The following is a 19,542-nucleotide window of genomic DNA, read 5'->3' on the forward strand; positions in this document are numbered from 1 at the left end:
ACAACTGAGTCCATTTTGTCTGTATTTCGGGAGATTTAAAGATCTGTTACAAAGTGCAAATTTACATTTTTCTAGTTGAAGGTGTGGAAATAGTTTGCCAGGATAATGATCACTGACTACATCTACTTTTATTTTGAAATTTAGGCTTGTAAGAGATCCCATAACATTCATGTCTTATTAGGGTGTAGTTTAAAGAAAATACTCAACAATGTACACAAGTTATACAGTAAAATTTAACACGTATACATCAACCTATTTGTCTGTTTTTCCACCTATATTTATTTACATAATAATAAGACGTGTCTGGAGATTATTTAATAGTATACTGAAAGGGTACTGGTTAATCATTTTTCCAACCAAACCAGGGAAAACAAACAAAGAAACATAAAAAAACACACCCAAATTCTTATCTGCTAAAGCGTCATGTATGATTCACGACATCAGTCTTTCTAAAAACCTAATTATGCTCCTGTTTATCATCCTGTTTGTAGTCCTGTTTGTAATCTCGTACGACACTCGGTTAACGTACTCATGGGGAAGGCTAGTTTATTTCTACAGCACATTTCAGCAATTCAAAATTCTTTGCATTAATCATTTAAAAGCAATTAAAACATTTAAAACAGCCATTAAACAGAATAAGAAATAAAAACAAGCTAAAATAGGATAAGACGCGTGTAAAGTGCGATGATAAAAGTTACAGTGCTGTGTAAGAAATTAGTATTTTATTTTTTTAAAGGCAGCATCAAACAGAAAAGTATTCAGCTTTGTGTTTAAAAGAAATGAGAGCTGCAGCAGACCTGCGTTTTTCTGGAAGTTTGTTCCGGGCGTGTGAACTGAACGCTGCTTCTCCATGTTTAGTCCTGATCTGGGGACAGAAACTAGACCTGAACCAGACCTGAACCAGACCGGAACCAGACCTGAATCAGACCTGAACCAGACCGGAACCAGACCTGAACCAGACCTGAACAAGACCTGAATCAGACCTGAACCAGACCTGAACAAGACCTGAACAAGACCTGAACCAGACCTGAATCAGACCTGAACAAGACCTGAACAAGACCTGAACCAGACCTGAATCAGACCTGAACAAGACCTGAACCAGACCTGAACCAGACCTGAACCAGACCTGAATCAGACCTGAACAAGACCTGAACCAGACCTGAATCAGACCTGAACCAGACCTGAATCAGACCTGAATCAGACCTGAACAAGACCTGAACCAGACCTGAACCAGACCTGAACCAGACCTAAATCAGACCTGAACAAGACCTGAACCAGACCTGAATCAGACCTGAATCAGACCTGAACCAGACCTGAATCAGACCTGAACAAGACCTGAACCAGACCTGAACCAGACCTGAATCAGACCTGAACAAGACCTGAATCAGACCTGAAACAGACCTGAATCAGACCTGAATCAGACCTGAACAAGACCTGAACCAGACCTGAACCAGACCTGAACCAGACCTGAATCAGACCTGAATCAGACCTGAACAAGACCTGAACCAGACCTGAACCAGACCTGAACCAGACCTGAACAAGACCTGAACCAGACCTGAACCAGACCTGAACCAGACCTGAACAAGACCTGAATCAGACCTGAACAAGACCTGAACCAGACCTGAACCAGACCTGAACCAGACCTGAACCAGACGACCTGCAGGTCTGGATGGGTCAGAAGGTCACAGAAGATCAGAAATGTCTTTTGGCCTTAAACCATTTTGTGCTTTTTTAAACCGACAGTTTTCTGAAATCAGTTCTTTGACACACAGGTGGCCACTGTAAAGACCTCCAGACTGGAGTGATGTGATTCACCTTCCTGGTCATGGGGAGGACTGTGATCTCCATCAGCTGCAGCTGTTCATCGACTTCTGACGTACAATCATAATTAGCTGCAGAGTTGAACTGACACCTCTCTCACGTATCGATCAAAGTTTAACAGTTGAAGCTTCACAGTGGCAGTGTTTGATGCATTATCATTTATTTATATTATTGTGCACAACTCCTTGTATTCATTTACAATACATTTACACAGGAAACTGAAAAGTGCTTTTATTTACATGTTATTTGATCTTGAATAGGATTGACTGAACCACTTCAGACACACTGTTGCTCGTCATAACTAATCAATACAAACTGATGCATTTTCTTCCTCTAACAGACGCACTTTGATGATGAAACTCAAGTGCCTGCGTTAGTGAAGGCCAAGTTAGAATCTGGAAGAGATCATGGTCAAGTAGTTGCTAGTTTGATTTTGTGTGTCGTCGCTGGTTACAAAGAATCAATATTGAATCAAGGAGGGTTGAGTTTCCAGATAAGCCCTCCCGGCCACTCTGGCTATTCATCATAAGTCTGTAGAAACCTGATAGGTCAGAAGAAATTATATTCCAGCGGGAGTGGGTCCTCCTTATCTCTCCATAGCAGGGGAATAGGAGACATGGCGATCAATACCAGGCTGTTGTGTAGTACTTGCAATTATCAACAGCTGATTCTGTCCTCCCCCAGCTGCATCTTTTAATACCACATAATTACAAGTTTTGGGACAATGCCTGGTGAAAAGGGATTACAGCTTTGGTGAAGTATGCTTCATTCTTCTCTCGGCTTTGAAATAGCTACAGTCTGTGGAAGAGGAGGATCAAACAATAACATAAAAACAGATTTTATTAAACATGTCGCACTCTGATATTGGGCTTGTAATGACTGACCCTGGCTTCATTTACCATTGTGAGTTTTGGATTTGAATGTCAACCCACCACCCAAACTTAAGCAAAAACTACAAAAATAAAGGTCCAGTTAGCCTAATTTTCCTTTCAACGCCCTGTTCTCATTGCACTTCACTCCATAACATTACAAACTGAGCTCAGGTTGGTTTACCCTCCACACTTCCCTGACCATCACTCAAAGGAAGAGTTCCTCCCAACTTAGAGACATTTTTCGGTCTATTATGGCGCCAAATTGTGGGAGGTCGTAACAAATGAAGCAAGGGCTCCAACACCTCCTGTGGTATCCTGGCAGTAGCCTATCGCAGTCGGCTGAAGGGCATCTAATGATGGACCGGAGGCGGAGGCAACAAGGAGAGCGCCGGTGCCTCGGATAAACCAGGGAGTCACACTTCCGACAGCCTCCAGTTTCAGATCGGACCTATCTGCGACCTGAGCGAGATTTTTACGCACAAACTTTGACTTTACGCACGCATTTAATCCGTTTTTCACCTTTTACGCAATAATTACCTCTTCTAACACGTCGATTCTGGATTTAATGCAGTTTTTTTTTGGAGACTCACATACAACCTATCCTCCACTGAAAGGATAACTGCTCCTGCCTGTGTTGCTGTGCTGCCTTAAGTGTGTGTGATGCGACAGATTGAACCGGGACATCCTTCCATCTACAGCCGGAGAAGTCAGCTCAAACCGGAGCGTCTGTTTTGGCACAAACTCATCCAAGAGCTCAGAAGGGGAACAAGCTCATCTTATAAAGCTAAACGGGCACCGAGATGCAGCATTTGGCCACAAAGTTAAACCCAAGACTTCTCCAAAACGCACGAACCACACAGTCGGACTAAACCATGTTGGAGCTGCTCGGAGTTGTGCGTAAAAGCAGCCACACACCGGACAGGAAGTGAACTAATTATTATTAAACCCCATCCCTCATTTCCATATCTAGTGTGAGTTGGTTGGAGCGCAGCCAATCACCCATCGAAGGGCAGCAAGAGTCGTAAAAGCATTATCCTTCCTCCATCACAATTACACTGACATGCGCAATCTGCACACGGGCATCAACACCAGCCACCGTTCGCTTATTTCACCGACCCCGCTCCCTCTGAAGGGTCCCATTCGCTGCTGTTAGATGAGTCGGCGAAAGGCAGCAGCGAGCCGCAGAGAGAGATCAACATGTCCCGCCGCAAGCAAGCCAAACCGCAGCACCTCCAGTCAGATGAAGAGGCGACACAGAGCGGACTCCTCTGCAGACATGGTAGGTGTCCGGGAGGCTTTAAACCACTTTTACCGGGGTTCCTTCAGCTGCCGGTGTAAACAAACACAACTCCAGCAGCTTCACTTACACAGGCTTTTATTGAGAATGGTGTGTTTAAGGAAAGGGATACGAGGAAACCGACGATGGTAGCTCTAAAAATAAACTGCAAATGTGGAAAAACTCTTATTTGGCAAATGAAATAAACTGATTTAGGTAGGTTTACTTCCTGTTTGAGTTTTATTATTATTATTTTTTAAATATTTTGCGATCACTTAGTTTCACACTTTCACTTTTAAAGTCAACTTGAACCTTTTTTGTATTACAAAGTGTAAAGAAGTCTATATTAAGATCAGAGAAGGGGGATTTACTGTAATGCTGCATATTTAAATTGTGTTTTTTAAACGTTTTTATCAAATATTTGATCCAGATTTATGAACTGGCTGCTGACACAACAGGCCCACGGGTGCAAACACCAGCCTACAGACCGACAGAATACCTCACCAATAACTATTCTTATTTAATTAATGTTTGATAAGATAAGTAGGACCCAGGCCTGTCTGTAAAATCCACCAAAATACAGAACAAACCAATGGAAATAACCATGAAAACATACATAAATTATATGTTAAAGGGTTATTTCTACAGATTATGTTTCTGTGTTTTGGCTCATGACAACTATCACAACTTTAAATGAGAATCATTTACATTATAAACCAGGAAAAATTAAATTACTTTTACGAGTATATTAGTGTCTTTACCTACATGGGGACTTATTTACTGTTATGCTTTACTAACATCCTTTATTTTCAGCACAAATGATTTCATAATTACGATCAACAACCGCCTAAATGGATCTCATCATCCAGTATTTCATAATCTCCCCAGGAGTGTATGACAATTATTAAAAATGATCAGCCATGTACACACTATTTGTAACTAGATCACACTTCTTTATCATATTTCCATCCTATGTCACTGTACACCAGGAGCCTATAACATCATTTCTAATATTTTAATATTTTATTAAACAATTACATTTGCTCCTCAAGTATGTGCAGGAAAGCCTGGATGTTATTTGAACCTTTTAATCAACACTTAACAGCCGAGCACGAACTCACATCAGCACCAATATTTGAACCATAAATCAACCTTTTAAACCACTGGATATGCGTGAAATTTGAATTAAATTCAGCCATCGTCCTTTTTCATGTTTTGGGCAAAATTTACCACCATGCCACATCAAATTTAAAGTATTTAACATGTAAATTTGGTGCAAACGCTTCTTTACACGCGTCCTGGCTTCATCTGACAGTTCATAAATCTAAATGAATCGAATGTAATGTGATTAATTTGATTCATGTGTATTTATTTGTATCAATATCGAACTTGTTATTCATTTATGGCACAATTCTCAAAAGCAGAAGACCCAACCAATTCCACACATTAACCCAAATCACCCCCGTCACTGTTGTTGTTTCCTCAGTGATTTATTTATTATTATTATTTGTGGCTGTAAAAAGGTGTCGATGTGGAAGAGGCCCTGCTCACTCGGGCCCTCCCACAGCCCTGCAGCCAGGCGGGGGGCTCGCCACTCGGAGTCGGGCTTTGATTGAGCCTGCTGACTTAACCTTTGTCAGCCTCACCCTGCGAGGGGCAAGTGCTCCATGTCTGGATCATAATACAATTAGTACATGTGAACCGTTGACCTCTACAGCCCGGAGGTGACACGGAGAGGAGGCAAAGAGGCGTTGACGACGGGCTGAGTCTGTTTGCTTTTCAGCTGCAGCTTCATGATCTTTTTTTTTTTTTTTATTTCTCCTCTCATCGCCAAACCACACAGCGAGAAACATATAAATCTGTTTTCTGCTCCTGGTTGAGCGACATAGACCTTCTTTTAAAAAAAAAAAAAGACGTTTCTAACAGTGTGTTATTATATTTGGAAATATCTTCCCAGCGTTAAATCAAAACTGATCTTTTCTTTGTTTTTGCTGGACGTTAATGGTACAAAGTGCAGACGAAATCCTCAGCTAAAACGGTGAAAGTGTTTTCGCTTCTGTGTTTGCTGAATCGCCTTGGTGATCTTCAGACCACCCACATGGTGAGCCAGCGACTTTGATTATTTACCTCTGACGAGTCGACTTTCAAATACATTTAAGCCACTCAGCTGTGGGCACACTCTGCTTTTGTACACTGACATGGTTTTTTATTTAAAATCCGTTTTTATTATCTTACATGTGAGACAGTTGGAAGCCAAAACCTTTAATGTATTAACTTCTGCCTCATTAATACAGACTTTGCAGGTGTGTTTGCATTAGGTTTGGTTGAGTTACTGTATCATTATAAATACAACAGACGTCCCAGTCTGCGTTTAGCTTCAGCACACTGGGACTCACTCTTTCTTTCAGGTGGTGAAATATAGCGTTAACTGGAGTGTATTGACTACATTTGGGAACACACACACACACACACACACACACACACACACACACACACACACACACACACACACACACACACACACACACACACACACACACACACACGTACACATGCACACATCCTTGTTAAATTCAGCACAAATACATGCACGTTTAAATTGTGTTTACGAACAAAGGTAAAGCACATATGTCGCCCACACACACACACACACACACACACACACACACACACACACACACACACACACACACACACACACACACACACACACACTAGATAATGATTATTATGTAGCAGAAAGAAAATTACATTTCATAAAATAGTGAAAATAAAAAGTAAATTATTGTATATTTGCAAAGATATTGAATGAAAAACCCCTCAAAATATCCGTCTTTCTACTTTTGTCCCTTTTAAAAAAATATTCTTGTGTTGGGAAGCCCGAGTGTATGTAACATTAATTTACTATTGATTTCCTCCAATCTTTCCATCTGGTATTGCTGTCTGTTCTCTAATGGGGCAAAGCCTGAACAGATGCAACAGTGATTCTAAAATATTAAAGATTACCGTCAAACAGAAGGAAGAGTGTCACTGAAGTGTGTCAGATATGTGACGTGTTGTGTAGTTGTTGTTGTTTTTTTACAGATATAACCAAATGTAACCATAACAGTGGGTTGACCTTACAATCCCACATGAGTTAGTAATTAAAACAACAAATCCACACGTTATATTCTGTTCATATCACGTTATTCTGGGTCTTTTATTGTTTTGTTCTATTTTTATTTTCCTGTAAATTTAGAGCTTGATAACAATGTAAAAGTGATACACTCACATCATTTACTGTCATAGAAACATCACGATCTAGTCTCTATCTTTAGGATTTATACACTATTGACTGATTGGTGTGTTTCAAACCGTTTAAATATCAAATTTCTGTGATTTTCTGCTTAAAAACAAAGTGTTTTACAGTTAACTTCACACCATCTGACTAAACTAAACTCCAGGTATTAGAACAAAATGTTGAAAAAACGCTCAACTTTTGTGCATAAATATGCGACGTTACTGAAATGTATGAATGCACAAAATAAATCGATACACTGAATGGAGTTTCATTATCTGTCTGAATGCACAATCGAGAGGTCGGATAACTTCATTGAACTTTATTGATTTTCCGGGAAGATTATTAACATCTGAACATGGGGTGCGAGTTTAAAACCTCTGTCAACACTTTAAAGCCATGTTATTATGGCCTGTTGAATTTGAGGATTGCATATATATATATATATATATATATATATATATATATATATATATATATATATATATATATATAACTGCTTTTAACTGCTGTGGGGAAATGATGGCTTACCTATAATCCAATTTCAGACATAAATAGAGAAAAATAAATGTATTATTTGTAGTAAAAACCATTCAGTTTCCTCTTAAGCAGCTTCACAGTAAGAAAAACATTTGTTTCACACTGTGGGATAATGTTACATAAATGTATATATGATATATGTGTTGGGTTAATTACATAAATGTTTTCTTTAAAGTTAAAATGCTCTGTTTCTATGTGATTTGCATCATTTTGTAAAAACCTTGTAATTCAGCTTGACATGTTTGTTTTCCTTGGACACTTCTCTCTCGTGGGTTTTCAACTTCAGTGGGTTTGAACGAGGATTTCAGAAAGATGGACTCACTGCTCTGTGTGTGGGGATTAATTACGATGTGATAAAGGAAAGTCTGTCCCTGTGGTGAAGTATCAGGATGATAAATGATCAATTGATCAAATCTGTCCTTTTTTTTTTTTTATGCTTTCAGGCATCGTGGAGGGCATGGAGAGCGAGGAGCCCAGTAGAGGCTGCCACAGCAGTGAGGACACACACATCTGTGACAAATGCTGTGCTGAGTTCTTCACTTGGACTGAACTGAGTGTACATCAGAAAGTCTGCACTGAGGATCCCTTGGTGCTGATCGTAAAGGACAACGATGGGATGCCGGTTCCTGAGGAATCTCCTATTGGACCCTCTCCGGTTCCTAGTGTGGCGTCCAGTGACTCGTCTGCAGCAGAGTCCACAGACGCTGGCTTTGAGCTGGGGGAGACGCTGGTGAATGACAGCGACAGTGTGGATAACTTAGAGGAAGGCATGGAGCGCGATGAAGCCATGGAGCTTGAACATCGCCCACAGGACAAATACACCACAACCTCCAGCCCTCAGCCTCCAGATTCAGCTGAGTCCACTTCCCCCCAGATGTCAGCTGCTGGCAGCTACGGCATGCCGAGTACAAACGTGACGCTGGAGATCCTTCACAGCACCAGAGTGGCTGTCGCCCAGTTCTCCCAGGGGATCAGCAGCAGTGGCGCTGGAGGGAGGGTGGCTTCAGCTGCCATCCCGGTGATCCTGGAGCATCTGCTGGCTCTGCAGCAACAACAGGTCCACCAGCTGCAGCTTATTGAGCAGATCTGCAGCCAGGTAGCCATCATGAACAGACAACCAACACAGGCAGCGTTAAACCCAGTCTCCAGATCTCTCTCTCTGGCACCAAACCCTTTCCCTTCTCAAGGCATCGCCCCTCCTCCCATCCTGCCTCTGTCAGGAGCGATGCCTTCAACCGTCAACGGACAGGCTGCTGTTTCTTTATCTTCTGTGATTGAGAAGTCACAAAGTCTCCCCTCACAAATTACATACGGGCAGTCCACCTTTAGAGATGTAACATGTACCTCAACTTCTTCAGAAAACTCAATCCCATCTCTCTCCAGCAGCAGCAGCAGCAGCAACAGCAGCATCTCCACGTTCCTGCCTCCTTATACAGGCTCACACACCAGCAGCATTAGCTGTACTCAGACACTGAGCTCCTCCAGCCCGCTCCCCCTGGGGCAGAGCAGCCTCCTCAGCTCATCCTCCAGCCTGCCATTTCTACCTCAGAGCCCCCCCAGCAGCGTAATTTTCCCCAATCCCTTGGCTAGCATCGCTGCCACAGCTAATGCACTTGACCCTCTCGCAGCCCTGATGAAGCACAGGAAAGGGAAACTGCCTAACGTGCCCTTGTTCGAAACAAAGCCCAGCCCAGAGGAGCCCTTCTTCAAGCATAAATGCAGGTTCTGTGCCAAAGTGTTTGGCAGCGACAGCGCTCTGCAGATTCACCTGCGCTCTCATACAGGAGAGCGGCCCTTCAAATGCAACATCTGTGGCAATCGCTTTTCCACGAAAGGCAACTTAAAGGTGCACTTCCAGAGGCATAAAGAGAAGTATCCTCATGTTCAGATGAACCCATACCCGGTGCCAGAATATCTTGACAACGTGCCAACGAGTTCTGGGATTCCCTATGGAATGTCCATCCCTCCAGAAAAACCCGTCTCCTCGTGGCTGGACAGCAAACCTGTTGTAGCAGCTCTGCCAGCCACTATGGGTCTTCCGCTTTCCTCCACTATTACCAGTATCGGAGGCTCAAATGACCCTGTAAGTGTAACACCATCCGTTAAATCTCCCTACCAGCCAGCTCCTGGTGAATGTGTATCTTTGTCACCTAATCACAGAAGCAGTGAGGCTCATTTCTCTCCTGTTTCAGAGTCTCCGCAGTCGAACCGTGAGACAGAAGTGTCCAATATACTGAAAACAGAGGGTGTACACCTGCCCCAGAACTGCTCCCTGAGACTGAGAGCCAACCCGGTAACAGAGGCAACCAGCATCCCGTCTGTGGCCACCACACCTGAACCCGTCACCTCAGCGTCTCCCGTCTCCAACTCTCCCCCCCTCTCGTTCAACTCGGACGAAACTAAATGCCCGACTGGCGGCTTCCTGGACTCTATGCAAACATCTGAAACCTCAAAGCTTCAGCAGCTGGTGGAGAACATTGACAAAAAGATTACAGATCCCAACCAGTGCGTCCTCTGTCACCGTGTCCTCAGCTGTCAGAGTGCGCTAAAGATGCACTACCGCATTCACACGGGGGAGAGACCCTTTAAATGTAAAGTGTGCGGCAGAGCTTTCACCACCAAAGGCAACCTGAAGACTCACATTGGTGTTCACAGAGAAAACCCTCCCGTTCAGGTGCTACACTCGTGTCCAATTTGCCAGAAGAAGTTCACTAACGCTGTTGTCCTTCAGCAGCACATCCGTATGCACATGGTCGGGCAGATTCCAGACTCGACCCTGGTGGACGGGCTGCAGGAGATGGACAGCAACATCTCCTTCAACGAGAAGAACTTTGACAGTCTCAGCAGCAATGACAATGACCTCATTGATGACATTTCAATGGAGGATGATAATGAGGAGGAGGAAGAGGAGGTAGAGAATATGGAGGAAGTTCTAAATCCATATAAACCCCTGATCTCTGATTGTTATTCTCCGCCCAAGTCCTCCACCGTTGTCTCCAGTATAGCTGCACTGGAGAACCAAATGAGGATGATTGACTCGGCTATAAGCCTAAACTCCCGCGGTATAAAATCCCTAACAAATGGCTTTAATGACAGCAGCCAATTCAACGTTAAATGCTCTTTATCAGAGAAAAGGGTGGAGGGTTGCAGCCTTAATAGCTCGAATGTGTCAGAATCCTCCTGTTCCCCTCGCGTATCAGTGTCTCCAATTCAAAGCAACTCAGAAGGCATGACGATCAAATCACCTGCGGCGAACAACAACAGGCCAGAATCCCAAGAGCCTTTGGCAGCCTCAGTGAAGAGGGAGCAATCTGAGTCTCCTACCTCTGCATCAGCAGCTGCAGCGGCCCAGGAGCTGAGAGGAATACAGGCCAGCAAGCTCTGTGTGAAAGAGGAGACTCCTTATAGTATGTCATTCCAACTGAGCAGAGAAAGAGGTACAGTGACATTTGTGGATTGAACATTTTTCCTTTTGAATGTTTCGTTTTAAGGGAAAACTTCACCCTCTGCTCTTTCTTTTGCAGCTGCAGGTCAGAGCGTCCCCAGCCTCGTCACCAGCACATCGTCATCAGGTCTGATAAAAACCGAGGTGAACGGTCACGGTCAACCAAACGACCTGTCCGAGGGGCAGCACACACCGTTCAGCGTCCACATCCCCCCGGCTTACACGTCAATCGGCAGCCCGGGGATGACCTCCCTGCTCGGCCCCGCCCCTCCTCGCAGGACGCCGAAGCAGCACAACTGCAACGTGTGCGGGAAGAACTTCTCGTCGGCCAGCGCCCTGCAGATCCATGAGCGCACACACACCGGAGAGAAGCCGTTCGTCTGCTCCATCTGTGGCAGAGCTTTCACCACGAAAGGCAATCTGAAGGTGGATAAAGAATGTTTTTCTCTCTTCAAGCTGATGTTGATACATTCAGTGATAAATATCTGCTCTTGTTAAATAGTATATGGGGGGTTCTGACAGCTACAGCTAAAATAAACAAACGGATCATCAGTCAAATTATATTTTTGTAATTTTGTAGTGGGTTTATCTCTGCGTTGTACTGCATAATGGAGACCACACTTTCAGTATTTTAAGGCAACCTCTCTGCAGTCATAGTGAAACAGAACATTCACACATTTCTCTTGTATTAATGTGTCTCCAGTGAAAAGTCCAGAACAGAAAGAGAAAGTAAAACCAGTTTGTAAGTTGAATCTGTTGATAAACTTTCTGTTTATAAACGGAGCATTCCCCTTTTATCAAACTCTACATTAGAATTCAGCAAACGTAGGAACAATTAGAAACCCAATTGATATTAATGTGCACCTTTCAAAATAAAAGTCTGAGCTAAATCCTCAAAAGATTCAACAAGAATCTGTGAAGTTTCTTTCTCTCAACAAGAAAGAACCTCAAAAACCGTGTCTGATCAATCACATTTAAAAAAAATCAGTTTGCAATTTCCAGTTATTCATATAATATAATATTACATTAGTTTTCTGATTGTTTTCTCCATTCATCAATTATTTGTTTTGTTTCTAAAATATCAGAAGATGGTTTAAAATGTGCATAGAAATTTCGTGAAAATTCAAATTGTTTTGTTTTGTTGATTGTTGTTTGATGAATCAAATATCCTGCGTTCAAAAATCATGTTATGAGATGTAGTAAACGCATAACCCATGTTTAAAGTGCAAAAATATTCTCCATAAACCTGTAAATATATAGAACGAGGAGTAAAAGTTCATTAAGGAGAATAAAGCACTGGTTCTTGTAGTGTAGAGGGCTGGATATTCACTGGGACCACCCGTGCTAAATGTGTTTGCATTTAGATACAAAAGCATCGACTAAATCTAAAATCTTGTGTCATTTTCAGGTTCATATGGGAACTCACATGTGGAACAACGCACCAGCCAGGAGAGGCCGGCGGCTGTCCGTAGAGAACCCCATGGCCCTGCTGAGCGGAGAGGCCGCCAAGTTCGGAGAGATGTTTCAGAAGGACCTGGCTGCTCGAGCGATGCATGTAGACCCTGGATTTTGGAACCGCTACGCGACGGCCATCGCCAACAGCCTGGCCACGAAGAACAATGAGATCTCAGTGATTCAGAACAGAGGCATCTCTCAGCTGCATCCTCTGACTGCAGGCATGGACAGAGTGAGCACGGCAGGAAGTCCAATCACCAGTCTAACCAAGACGGGCATGGACCTGGGAAATAATAGGCATTTTTCTATGCTGATCGATGACAGCAAAGAAATTGGAATCAATTGAAATAATTAAAAAAAAGATGAATGGAGACTTGATACTTATGCAATCTATTATGGACTTTAAAATATTTGTAAAACACCTTGTTTGTTCTTATGTATTATATATAGACTTAAAGAGGAACTTTTTATCAATTGACAGAGAATTGTAGGGTATTCACATTTTGCTATTTTACTTTGCCGTCATTTGTGAATGTTTTTTTTTTCTTCTATACATTAAATGAGTTGTTTAACTTGTACCTGGAAATGCCTACGGTGCTTTGATGTACGGTCGCTCTGAAGACGGGAACAAATGTTCAAATCAATAATGCAAAGAGTCTGTTATCTCCTCCGGACAGCTGCCCAATGCTGCTAGCTGGTGCAAAGCACAAGACATGCTCATACATACCCACAGGTACCAGTTGTCAATGTTATGGTAAGAAACTGTCATTCTTAAACAACAGTTGGACCCGAATAAAAAAAATAGAACAAACTCTGGACGTTCAATTCCCTCTGTCACTCTGTTTAAACACCGAAAAGTTGTTGTTTTGATGCTATTTCACACTAGAAATTACACTCTAATTTGTAGTAAAACTTTTAATATATACTGAGTTCTTTCATTTCGTTCATTTACAAAACTACTTTTGCAAACTTTACCTCTCTCTTGACCTCATACACAAAGCATGTGTGCAACTTCTGGATACAATCAGGGGTCAAGCATGTAGGAACATGCACTTATAACTAAATTCATTTGTTAACATGTTTATGTACTTTGTTTTTCCTATATGCTCTTGTTGTCGGCCTGCAGCAAACCATAGGCTACGGCTCTCAAACTGCAGCATATTTCCAAAACACAAGTACTAGACCTAATAATAATTAGCTACTTTTCTTTTTTTGGAGGGGTGCAATCAGTTTTCAGTTTGCATTAGCATTAATCAGTTTTTGTATAAGTGGTTTATGATGAAGTGGAAGTTTGTTCTGACTAAAATGGTTGTTTGGGAGAAACATCGATTAAAAAACTCATTAAGCAGATTTATCTGGAGTATTATCTCGTGCTTATGAATGAAAAATAAACAAAGTAAGACAAAGTGGTCAAATTTAGACTTGCTGATAAAAATGGGGTGGTTTAGGGAATTATTTGTTTACTTATATCTGTGTAAAAACCATCACTTGTTAGTTTTTACGGAGCTTTCAACCACATCTCCACCGGGTCATTATGCTGCCTTCGGGGCTTCCTCGGAAAGCGGAGACTCCATATTATTGCGTTCAAACAGGTTATTTCCTGGGGTAAAAATACACATTCTTTAATAATAATAATAATGATAAGCTATCATTATCATTATTTTTATAATTTAAGCAATAAACCATTGTATTTGCATAGCATTTCCAATGTTAAAAACCGATCCAAAAGTGCTACAGAGTAAAACAAGAGGTTTAAAAACAATTATTTGTTTATTATGCCTTGATTTTAGTGAACAAAACAACAACAACAACAATAGTTAATTTGAAAACAACAGGATAACGGATAAAAAATATAAAGTCCTTAATGCGATTTAAGCTCAGCATCACAGTACTTCATTTTGGTCGTGAGCATTATGTTTACGACATTTCTGCCCAGCTAGTGAACGTAGCATAAAATCCTAACGGTTTTTTTAACCTGACGTCATGACGTGTACGGCCCCAGCCAAGATGGCTGACAGCATCCCGTTAAACCCGCTACGGAAGAACTCGAGAAGAATCCCGCATTGCAAAGCAGTCAGACTTTCAAGGTACGAAGGAAGGGGCCACATGGGTTGTTTCTTCAGTTTATGTACTAAAGAAACACCCGTTTGTCTAAAAATCATTTTACCGCCTCTGCTTTCCCCCCGAAAGTGCGTGTTTGTGTCCGGGTTGTGGCTGTTAGCTTGTGTTGCTAAAACTGCTGCTGACAGCTACTTCGCATTTTCGCATTTGACAGCTGAAACCATCTTCCATAAAGCTAAAAATCCGTATTATTATCATATTTAATCTGCCTTTTTAGTCCAAAACCACAAACTCTATATGAGCTTTAGTCATAGACGGATGTATGTTGCTCAGTCCCCTCCTGGTATTTAAATTAAAGTCACATGACAGCTTGTTTGTCTGTGTTTTAACCAAGTGTTTGGAAGAAATACTCAGGTTTTCTACTTTAAAGTATGAATAACACACTGTAGAAATACTCTGTTACAAACAAACGTCCTGCATTCACTGTTACTTAATGTAGAAAAAGTATTCATCATGCAGAATGACCCATTTTCACAACATTAGATCATAATTATTAATAGATTAATGTAAATATCACTTTAACTGTTGCAGCGGGTAAAGGTGGGGTTCATTTTTTTATGTACTTTATAAAATGTTATGTTACCCTCAAATTTTACTATCAACAATTTGACCTGAGCAATTTAAACATAGAGAAAATGATCATAATCAAAGTTGTTACTCAAGTTTTTTTGTATATTTATTTAAAAAAAAAAAAAAATCTTACAGATTGATCTAAAATTGGATTGAGGGGTATTTGTTTGTGTGTTTTAAAGTACTGTAAGTATATAATTCATTAGTAGTGATGTGTTATTAAAAATAACTGTAAAATAATGAAAGCAATTTCCATTATCAAGGACAGTAGCACACTAGCATGATTACATACAGGGTCAATTTGACCTCAGGAAAAACAAACTATTTCAAACATTTCTAAATATTTGAATTGTAAAATAGATAATAATAATAATAATGATAATATAATACTAATACTACTACTACTACTAATAATGATTATATGATTAAAATGATCAAATTGACAAACAGGAGCACCGATTAGAAAAGTATGTTTGATGAAAATGAAAACATATAATCAGGCCAATTTTGGGTTTTCCAGTTGTCCCCATAAAATTATCAAAAGTCATAAATATAAAGCAAAAAAATGACATCAACCGTGTATTTAGAGACGTTAAACATTGAACGGGGTCAAATTAACCCCAAGGATAACAGGAGGGTTAAATACTGCTGTGTATTTCCTTTGTTGATGATATTTTGTTTAATAATCTTAATCTCTAAAGTAACTAAAGTTGCCAAATAAATGTAGTGGAGTAAAAGTATAAAGTCGATTAAAATGGAATTACTCAAAACCTCAAAATTGTACTTGAGTAGAGTACTTGAGTAAATGTACTTAGTTACTTTCCTGTTCGTCACATGTTATAAAAGTGTTTCGGCCGTCATTCACCAGGTTGTTCATTTTTCAGACTGGACGAGGATGAGCTAATAAAGCCATCAGGGTCAGGAATGATGGACAGGAAGTGAACTAGTCCCATGACCAGGTACTTCATTTAGACCGAGTCGTAGGTTGTGACTGATTGTTTTGAACTGTATAAGTGAAACATTTGAATTGGCAGCCCACCACAAATGTGTTTATACCACAATTGGCTTTGCATTTAACAGTTCCTCCTGAGTTATGATGTTAATATACCTCACATTTAAACTGAGATTATGAGTCACACAACACCTCTGCCTGACTGTTTCCCTTCCTCTCAGTCTCATAATAACATTCATGTGATGTGACCTCACTGTGAAGGTGTGACTGCTGGCTCAGCTAAAACCACAACTAGACTAGTGCAATGTCCAAGTTTCCTGAGGTGCAATGTTTGTTAAAAGTAAAATATGTGTCCAAATACCATTGTGTATTACATTGTGTATTAATGCTGCATAGATGTCACAGAATACAAGTTGTATTCTAGTACAGATTTAATGAAAGATCTTTGATATCACACGTTCAGCTCTACCGACACAGAGAGCAACTGTTGGCTGCAACGCTTGTGCTGCAAACCTTTTTACAAACCAGCCCACGTTTTCACTGGATTTGGAGTTGAATACTTATATTATCAGACGTGGGAGTCCTATAGCAACAAACACGGTGGTTATTTACGTACCTCAAGTCCCAACAGTGCGTAAACAAAACACGAAACATGATGAAATGTTCGGGGTTGTCTCAAGAACAGTGATTTCCAAGGTTCAAGCCTCAAGAGTTGATCAGTTTTGGCATTAATGTTTTTCTTAAGTACTGAATTTCTGTAATCCCTTTTTAGTCTACAGTAGCTGTCCTTAAAAAGTCGTCTTTGTTGTGAAGACTCCTCATGTTTAGGTGTAAATCTTTGCTTTTTTTGGCAAACTTTTCAGTTAACCTTTCTCTTGTCTTGACGTCTGCCCAACACTCGGTTTGAGAGAATACAAAATTAGAGTTTTGCTGTTATCTTTTGCTATTTTCCAACACTTTTAGATTTATGTGGTAACCACATCAACCCACCTGAAGTCATGTACTTCTTCGTTCTAGACCAGCAGGAAAGAGGGTCAGAAGGGAGCAGGTTTGGCTGGATGAGGGCCATAGTCTTGGCAGTTCATACAGAGTGAATTAAGCTTAAGAAAGAAATATAATTTTGTTTCACTTCATCTTTCATTTCAGCTTGAAATGACAATTGTTATTGTTATAGTTGTACAGCTGAGATCTGTGCTGTATGTAGCATTACAGAGCAAGTAAAATTTGACTGGACTGGGGTGAAACATGTTGCATAGTTCAGGATATATCACATGATGTAGTGAGATAATGAAGAGAAATAAGAACTGGGAATCCACAAACCACCCAGTACTTGCTTGAATAATGGCGGTGCAGGTCCATACTTGTCACAGTCCACACTGGCGCAACGGGTGCAAGGATAGATACGTGCTTTTAGGAGTGAAAGTCCACCTAATAACAAGGGTATCATTATCTCTCTGCTCTGTTAACTAAAGTTTCCGGATCTCTCAGCTAAAACAGAAAGTCAAGCTGCACCAACGTCTGCATGTTTTATTTTGGCATGATGAGCAGCTCTGAATGACTGCATCCGTATGAACTAGTCTGGATGCTTGATCTCAAGCTCCTTACGCCTGTTCACATTCTTCTTGTATTTGCAAGACACTCATTCATGTGTAGCACAGTTACCTTTAAGCCTGCTTTTATCCCAGACTTTTTGTATTACTATTTATTATTTATTTATTATTATTTGGGCCGTCTTTCTAAATAGAGCCTTCACCCAAAAATACTTTCTGTATTTATTATGTTTTCCTTTTTAGAAGTCTGAAAATAAAGTTTAACGTACACTGACTCAAACCTCCTCAGAATTGTGCATTTGCATGCAGTTGAATGAAATGAAAAATGTAATTAAATCCATAATTTAGATTGAGTGCAGTGATGTGAGTGAACCACTTTTGTTCCGTTATTATGTTTCATGTGTTGTGTTGTGAATCGGCTCTCACAGAAGTCTTTGTACATTTAAAAATAGGGAGTTATTTTTATATTTCTCAACCTCACAAAAAACGTTCATCAGCAAATATTCAGCGAGTGTCAACACCTGCAGTAATCACATTCTCAGACTCTCGCACCGGGCTTTACAAAAGCAAGAGAAGTGATCGGCTCAGAAAGAAAAAGGTCAATAAGAAACGATAAAGGAGCAAATCCCTCGTGCCCAATGGATGCTGCATCAAAGTAATACAGTAGAGAAACAAATAGAGCCACACATGCACTAGCTCTCATTAGAATGATGTTAATATTGTACAGCGTACTGTAAGTAGTGACGTTTCAAGCCCCAGACTTCGTAATCTACGATATCTTTCCTCTATGTCGGAGTGGGGTTTTTCATTTAACAAGCGGTTGCTGTAACGAAAGCGGTCACGTATTGGAGACTGATACCTTACTCGGCACACTTGCGAGCATGTACTTAGTGATGGTCTTATAATATTGCTTATAGAAATATATCAGGTATAAATTAAAGTTAGTCTGCTTCATTCTGCAGATAACAAACTACAGGTATTTAATTTCCTCAGAAAATACAGTATAATGCTGTAGTGTATTTTTAAGCTCAGCGTGTGTGCGTGTGTGCGTGCGTGCGCACTAATATGCCAGGTGTCAATGTGGTTGCTGGTGTTTAAAGAGGGTGAGGAATAGCCTTGACTTCATAGTGAACCGGATCTCCCCTTTGGTATCTAATACTCATTGCATTCTACAGCACATCTGTCACATTTAGCTGTGTTTCAATATGAAGCCTTTCACTTTTTTACATAAACGTATAACAAACGTGCTTCTCAATAGTGTTTCCAGTGCGCTTTTACTGTATAATGTGAAAAGGAGACACACTCTACAGTACGTAATGATGGAGGAAGTGGGCCGAATACTCTAACTAGCTTTAATCTTTGATTTTGCACATCTGGATCCATGGAGCATTCTCTCATTCTTAAATCTTGACAGTCAACCCGCTATAAAATAGTTTGTCCACGCAGCCTGAAGATCATGTTAATTCAGCTTCCACATGGATTAAAAGAGGATTTTCTCGTAATGAATAGAGTGCAGAGTGTATAGTCCTTCCTGTAACTAATGCAGTTTTTCCACTGAATGATACGGCTCGACTTGACTTTACCTGGTTCTTTTTTTGGGCCTTGGTCACGGATCCAAGCAAGCCGATACAAAAAGGTTGAGCTGAAACGACTCAGACCACCG

General features: G+C 40.8%; 2 protein-coding genes across 3 annotated transcripts in view; both read left to right on the top strand.

The window, feature by feature from the left end:
- Positions 1-3,861: 3,861 nt before the first annotated feature.
- Positions 3,862-13,032, top strand: sall3b (spalt-like transcription factor 3b; the record flags this gene model as incomplete). The annotated part of the gene is made up of 4 exons (XM_083926194.1): positions 3,862-3,972; positions 8,230-11,223; positions 11,311-11,657; positions 12,640-13,032. The coding sequence occupies exons 1-4, from the start codon at positions 3,891-3,893 to the stop codon at positions 13,030-13,032; spliced, it is 3,816 nt and encodes a 1,271-aa protein (XP_083782320.1). The 5' UTR covers positions 3,862-3,890.
- A 1,661-nt stretch (positions 13,033-14,693) lies between these two features.
- Positions 14,694-19,542, top strand: part of atp9b (ATPase phospholipid transporting 9B) — a gene marked incomplete at its 5' end in the record, with an annotated part of 49,062 nt that continues 44,213 nt past the window's right edge. The window contains 2 exons of one of the 2 annotated variants that reach the window (XM_083925867.1): positions 14,704-14,773; positions 16,262-16,336. In XM_083925867.1, the coding sequence (XP_083781993.1) occupies positions 16,329-16,336 (8 nt within the window). Of the gene's footprint in view, positions 14,774-16,261; positions 16,337-19,542 lie in introns of both variants that reach the window. The other variant, XM_083925866.1, reaches the window with a different exon arrangement.

This window comes from Echiichthys vipera (assembly GCF_963691815.1).
Source record: "Echiichthys vipera genome assembly, chromosome: 13".
NCBI lineage: Eukaryota > Metazoa > Chordata > Actinopteri > Perciformes > Trachinidae > Echiichthys > Echiichthys vipera.